Source organism: Benincasa hispida, chromosome 11, assembly GCF_027475165.1.
Source record: "Benincasa hispida cultivar pf3 chromosome 11, pf3_genome.v1.1, whole genome shotgun sequence".
In the NCBI taxonomy this organism is placed as follows: domain Eukaryota; kingdom Viridiplantae; phylum Streptophyta; class Magnoliopsida; order Cucurbitales; family Cucurbitaceae; genus Benincasa; species Benincasa hispida.
In genome coordinates this window covers 11,268,751-11,276,199 of record NC_143488.1, presented here as the reverse complement: position 1 = coordinate 11,276,199, position 7,449 = coordinate 11,268,751, and the positions used below count along the sequence as shown (strand labels likewise).

General features: G+C 34.5%; 1 protein-coding gene across 1 annotated transcript in view; it reads right to left on the bottom strand.

The window, feature by feature from the left end:
- Positions 1-635, bottom strand: part of LOC120090296 (Tetratricopeptide repeat (TPR)-like superfamily protein) — a 38,310-nt gene extending 37,675 nt beyond the window's left edge. The window contains exons 1-2 of the mRNA XM_039047870.2: positions 423-635; positions 179-330 (exon numbers count right to left, since the gene is read on the bottom strand). Of these exons, the coding sequence (XP_038903798.2) occupies positions 179-330; positions 423-635 (365 nt within the window). The remainder of the gene's footprint in view (positions 1-178; positions 331-422) is intronic.
- Between the last annotated feature and the right edge of the window lie 6,814 nt (positions 636-7,449).

The following is a 7,449-nucleotide window of genomic DNA, read 5'->3' as shown; positions in this document are numbered from 1 at the left end:
ATGAGTAAAGTTGATAAAGTAACACTAAAGCAAAATATTTGCAGGATAATCCAGTGTTACCAACGACAACAACAAATGAGAGGGAAACAAACAAAGAAACAAAAAACTGATTATATCAATTGGCGAAGGAAATGAAGAAAAAATTTATTGGGCACAGGGAAATAGGATGAGCGCTTACTCGTGACCAGCAGAATTGGTGAGATCAAGACCCTTATGAAGAATCTGTTTCTGGGGAGGAATAGCACCGACGAGATGATAACATTGGCTTAATAAGCTATAAGCCCGGCACTTCAATTCGAAGCATGATGGGATAGACTTCAGTAACAATTGCTGCCGGGAAACAAAAACCATCATTAATAATTAGAAAGTAAAAATAGTTAGTCTACATCATTAGTTGTGTGAAAAAATAAAATATTTCATACAGAACGCTCGAGATGGGATTTGGCATGATTGACGCTGTGAGAGTGAGTGAGTAGAAGGGTGGCAATTCGAAGCCGAGTCTTGACCTCAACGACAGGAAAGAAAGACACGGGACTCTGGCATATGGCTTCCAAACACTTTATTGCCTTCCCTAATTCCCCCTGCTTCTCGTGGTAATCTGCCAGCCTCCACAATCCCTCCGCCACTGCTTCCATCTCATGAAATGAGCTGTGCAGTTGAAAGGGCGCCTTCGTCCCCCACGCCAAAATTAAACAGATTCTTTTCAGTAGGGGTGTCAATGAGATTCCTGCCAATTTCTAGTCTGTGGGGAAGGGAGCGCCAAGCTCAGACGACAATCCAGAAAAGGTAAAATTAACCTACCCTTTGAAATTCAAGAAAGTTTGAAATAATAATAAATTCTGTCATTTGAGATTTAAAATCCTTTTAGATTCGAGATAGTTTAAAATAATTTTAAATCCTTTGATTTGGAATATGAAAATTGATTTTAAATTAATTGCTTTGAAATATTTAAAATATATGTATCTAAAATTTTATATTTGGAAGGTAACTTGAAAAGGAATGAAAGTTGAGAATTTACTAATATAGACTTTTAAGAATGATGTGTTAATTGAAAATTATAATATGATAAGATTAATTAGGCTTGTTTGGATTGAATTGAGAAAAAATGTTTTTGAAAAAACACATTTTTATTTAAACACTTTTGATGAAAGCTTATTAAAAGGCACTTGAAAAGCTATTTTGTATGGTTGTTCAACATTCCAATTTCTCATAGAATAATTTACCTTTTAAATTAAACACTTGAAAATGTAATCCAAACACATCCTAAGCTTTCAAATCCTATGAAATTCTGCAAAATCCGAGTTAGAGGTGTTCAAAAAATCTAACAACCCGAGTAACCCGGACTACTCAACCCAAACTATAAGGGTTGGGATTGAACATTTTCTATTTTTGTTGGGTTGAGTTGGATCTCGGGTCGGCTAAATAAAAGTTCGAGTTGACCAGCCCAACCCGAATTACATATATATTGACAACATGTGTGTGTATATGTGTATATGTGTCTGTGTTTAAGTTTGGCTAATTTGAGTTGATGAATTGATGAGCTTTTAATATTTTTGTTTTAAAATTGTTACAATGTTTGTATTTGTTTAAAGTTTGCAATAAATATCATATATATTTGGTTTTTAACATGTGAATTTTATGAGATTTAGTTATTGGTCATGTGTAGTAGATAAAATTACATGTTTAAAATTAATAAGAAAAAAAATTACGTGTTTCCACCACACAATCCAAGTTAGAAGATAGTATAGAAGACCTTTGTGGTGATCCTTTGGCATTTTGGAGAACCAATTTGAGCAGATGAGCTATGATTGAAGAAAATCTTCAAAGGTATTGTATTCATTGAAACCCTCTTTTGAAATTTTGTTTCAAATGCATGCTTTTAAACTTAAATTGAGTGTAATTAGAGTGTTTATTGATTATGTTTCTCCTATTGCATGTTAGTTTACTCTATCAATATAATGTACCCAAATTTCATTATTTTATTTGCAACAATACTTTAATGAGTTATAATAAGTGTTAACAATAGGGCACTCAAATTCTCCTTTACTAACGCAAGACATTAATGACTAAATACTATCTCCAGAATAACTCATATTCCGATAGTCATTTAGTTACCATTTTCGGTCAAGAACTTACTAACACTTTGTAATTTTGTAAGTGTAACCCTCCATTTTCATATTTCAGATGTCAGCGGCCCCAACAATGTTACCGAATTGGAGAGTCAATATTGGGAATTGACTTAAGAAATCCTTTCCATTTCTGATGTTTGAGTTGTTCCAAATCCTATGTTACAACCCTCCGAGGGGATAGTTGTCGTAAAACGACCAGTGTAGATCGTATAAAGTCGACAATAAGGCGCAATATAGGAATCTCACGGTCTAAACTAATGGAAGAGACCATAGGACATGTTGGTACTCATCCTTGACCCACTTAATATGATGTTACGAAATCGACAATTAAAGAACACAAAAAGGAACGTAGAGATGGAGAAGATCGACATAAAGATATACGTGGTTCACTAATAGTGTGTTAGCTACGTCCACAGGCAGAGAGAGAATAATATTATTTGAGATAATGTTTTCAGAAATTATATCAAAACGATGCCTCTAGGGTTAGAGAGTTTATATAGCGCACTACTCTAAACCCTAGGGTTAAAATCGTAAATAACCCTAGGGTTAAAATCGTAAATAACTACAGCGAGACTCCCATACTTGGTTGTTCGAAGCGCCAAGAGACAGATTCAAGGCATTTCAACATATGAACTACTTCCCCTATTCACCTTGTTATTTACACATGCAAACACTTTCCGAATAGAGGTCACTTCCAAGGTGATACAAAGCCGAGCATGAATCTCACGATGTGAACTCTTAGGGACATGAGAGCTAAGAATAACATATCGTATATGTCACTAATCTCCCACTGAAATGTTCTATTTGTTTTCAGGTAAATATTTACTTAGGTTTGTTTCGGCTAATTAAAACAACCTAAGTTTAGGTGATTTTCCAAGTATAACGATTATATTTGGAATTAACCTACGATGTCTAGGTGATAAACCAATTTAAAACCCCACACTGCTCACGTATGCTTATAAAATCAGGTTAACAACGCTCAATTATTCGGCCATAATCCCAAGTAGGATTTATTTGGATTGTGCTTGATTGTGGTTTGTCTTGTTGTTTGGTTCCTTGCGATGACTAGTCTATGACGCACTCGTATGAATTTTTTTTGAATGAGAATAGGTCAGATGAAAGGATTCATGATTTTCATGGCATTTTTTAAAATTTTGCTTACTTTTTTTTTCCATACATCTACAAGCCCTTTGCATATCTATCTTGACCTTGTTTGCTTGCTTAGAATTAAATTATGGGACCATAAGTTTGTTGTCACTTTGAAAGGCCTTGGTGATAGATATTAGTCTTTCCACGGTTCAATTTAGTAATGCATGTCTTGAGATGTAGTCAATTAATATCACACACACACACAAAAGTGTTTACTTCTCTTCTTCAAAGGTATGATTAGCTTAGGTTGCCATGACACCTGTGGTTTTCCTCTGAGCTAAAGTATCCCAAAGGAATAAGTAAGCTTAGGCATTTTTGAAGGGCAATTGACCCGTAGTTGGATGTCATTCACATAACCCGTGTGGGCAAGCCAAAACAAAAGTTGCCTTCCTAAATTAAGTTTCCCCATCATTTGGGGGGGGGGGGGATTTGATCACTCCAATTTATTATCATTTCCACTTTGAACTTAGGAAGCCTAATTCCGGATCCTTCGAGCTAGTGTAGGAGGAAAACAAACTGAGGATTCATAAGGCTATTCCGGATTTGCTCTTGTTCAAAATAAATAAATTTGTGCATGTACGTGCATTGATTGTATGTATGATTCTAATTGACTATTGAGACTTGAGTAGAGAATATTATGGTTTGTAAAACTGATTATTCGTGTATGATTGCTTGTTCTACCTTGCTCAAGGACGAGCAAGGGCTAAGTTTGGGGTGTTTGATAGCACAAAAAATGTGCTACCTTCCTCTGTTTAATTCGGGATCGTTAAGCAATTTAATGTGTGTAAATTGATGATTTTGTAGGACTCGACTATACAAAAGGTTGAATGAAGTGTTCATGACAAAAAGACGTTAAGATGGCCAAGATATGAGCTAAATTGCACAAATGGAGAAAAAAGGCCAAGAAATTGAAGAAATTTACCAGTCGGAGCGTTGCAACGCTATAAGGCAATAACTACCTGTTCATGAAGAAACAGGGTGTAGCGTTGCGATGGTGCAAACATGGAGGCAGATGCGTGGAAGCAGGGCAGTGTTGCAACATTGCAACAAATTTTATAAATACACCGTCAGTCCATGTTTAGGTCACACACTACAAGCAGTCAATCGACATTTTGTTTTTACTCGATTTCTTCCTCTCCTCTGATCAGATTATTGATTTTCCTTGCCCTTTTGAGCACCATAGAACTTGAGGATTAAATTTAGAAGATAATTTATGGCTAAAGGTTAAGTACTTAGCTTGGGTTTCGTAGTTTATTTCCATTCCGTTTTCATTATTGGGACTCGGTTTGTAATTCTGCTGAGATTATTCTGCTTCGTATGAGAATTTATCTTGAATTTAGTATTCAATCTGTCTTGCATGGGATAATCTGACAAATTGGCTATGTTAGTGTGATTAATTGCTTTTATTGATCCAAATTTGTACCCTTAAATAGTAATCACCTAGAAGTAAGGATTAATAAAGTTTGTGAAGTTAAATTGGGATTCCATTTAATAAGCATATCTTTATAATCTAGATAATTCTCACTCAAATAATTTATTAGATGATGGAAATCGATTGTTTAGCATTGTCTTTAATCTTAATGCTTGTTGATTTATAGATTAGTGGAGGATTCTCACTTTTTCTTTAATTTAACTTGATTTTATGGACTACTGGTTAGAATTCTAAACGAGTAGCCTATGTTTCAATTGGAAAATCTCACATTAACTATATGAGTTAGTCTATGATCAAATTGAAAAGGGAATGGAATAAACTAGAATGACCCAAGCTAAGTGTTCTGTTTCAATTGACACTTTTACACAAATTCTCTCAATTTACGTTATGCATTTTAATTTTCACACAATTTATTGATGGAACGAATACATGCGCAGCGAAAGAATACGGATCTAAAGTACTATAATTAGGTTAATTACAAATATTAGCATGCAATTGAAAAAAAAAAAAAGGAAAAAGAATACAACCTTTGTAGACTTTGAATCTTCTCCAAATTAGCTCCAATCTCCTCATAACGGTTTGTAGACCACCACGAGAGTCTTCCCGATTATTCTCCGGCCTTAGAACGAGATGATGGGATTCGTGAGTGACTAATTTGGAGAGGAAAAATAGCTAAAACTATGAGAGAAAAATGTTATGAGATTATTACATAATCTCATCAAATTCCACTATGGCCATGAGGTTTTAAGATTTAAGAAACTCTTCCTTTTAAAGACCATTACATGCAAAACATGCAACTTTGAGTTTGATGAGAATTTGACACTAAAAAATCTACTAACTCAAAGTGGAATTTAGTGGGACAAGTGTCTTCAAATGAAGACAACACTTAGCCATGCAAGAGTTGACATTTCTCACTCACAAATGTTAGATCTTTCCACTAACTTGGTCAAAGTTTGACTCTCAAAATCCAAAGTCAACAAATTTGACTTTTTGACTTCAAAGTCAAAAGTCAACAACTTGACTTTCGTTACATTTTTTACCTAATCAATAATGTGACTTTTAATTCAATTTTGACCAATTCCATTTAATTTCAAAATTAATTATAATAATCAATTTTAAAAATTAAATTAATATTAAATAATTAATTAAACGATTAATTTAATTTAATTTAATATTAAATCCAATACTAATCCCAATCAATATGAATCACTATTCATAATCTTGATATTTAAATCTTATTCCAATATCTCCTATTTTCTCTCTCTGTATGTTTAATTCATAATTAAACATTAGGTTAAATATATCATATATATTTAACGCCTTATTCAAAAAACCAAATTTGAACACTTCAAATTCGTTTGTCATGTTGTTCTAAGGTTTAGTCCGTTATGAGCTAGTAGGGGGACCTAATGAACCTACAGATCATGGGCTCCAATGATTCGCGATTAACTGGCTAAACTCTTTAACCTAATTAACCACCATTCGTTAACTATCGGGTCACTCCACTAAAGCCCAATATTCTCCTCACCGTAGATATATTACATCAATGCGATATGACCATGATTTATAAGTTAACCCTTCAAGTTGTTCGTAATAACGACTGAGTTAAAAGTTGTTTTACCCCCAAGATTACATTTTGCTCCTTAAGTTCCACTGATCCTATAATGAATAATTGGTTTGTGATCCAGTCACTAAACTGAGTCCTCTCGGGCCAATGAGAGGGTGAGACCCTTTGTTTAAGATCCAGAGTCAGCACTTAAGGGAACAACCTCTGTACTATCCCTAAAAGCGGGTAGAGTGAATTTCATCTTGCACCTCATGTCCCAGCTATCTACCCAGTCTTACCCCTAAAATGGGAGGCTTATTGAATCGGCACTATTGAGCCAACCCTCACCCATGCAAATCTAAAGATAATCCTGAATAAACAAGAGTTCATAGTTAGCTTAGGATTAAGGTCAAGTTACTTAGGTCATCACTTCGAAATAGTCAGTCTTAAACAGTAAACAACGTTATAAAGTAAGAGTGACTTACTTCTTGGTTTGATCTTATGAAAACTCATTACATAGGACGCCCCCGCTCTTCATGTCAGTACATGAACGAATCAGGATCACTTCGTTTGTAGCACTTTACAACAAATTGTAACAACTATAGAGTGGGTCACATCCGATAGTGTTGCCGGAATAAGGTACCTAGCCTTATTCATATACTATAGACCATTTTGGCTATTTACTGAACTTGATCCACTCTTATGTCTCCACACAAAGTTCATGTATTCAAATAATAGCCATGGATCTTTAGTTTATTGGATCTAGTCTTTATAAGTGCAATTCATATATTTAATAACAATTTTATTGATTAAACATCAATAACAACTTTATTGATAAAATAATATGTTTAACATTACAAACTGCAAGTTTTAGGACATACAACCCAACATTTATGATTTACACCCCCCCCCCCCCCAGTTACATCCTATAAGTTTCAAATTTGAGAAATCCAAATCGATTGTACTTCCCTTGCTATATTTAGTGGAGTAACTCGCTGAATTTAATTTGGGTGCGATACGACCTAGCGCTTGGTTCACACTGTACCAAATGTTACAAATGATCCGATCCTAATCATTCATGTGGAGACATGTGAGCAGGGATATTATATACAAAGGAGTTTGTATAAGACCAGACCACAAAATGACTAGTCTCATTATATAACACCGTTAATAAAATAGGCTTACATTTCACC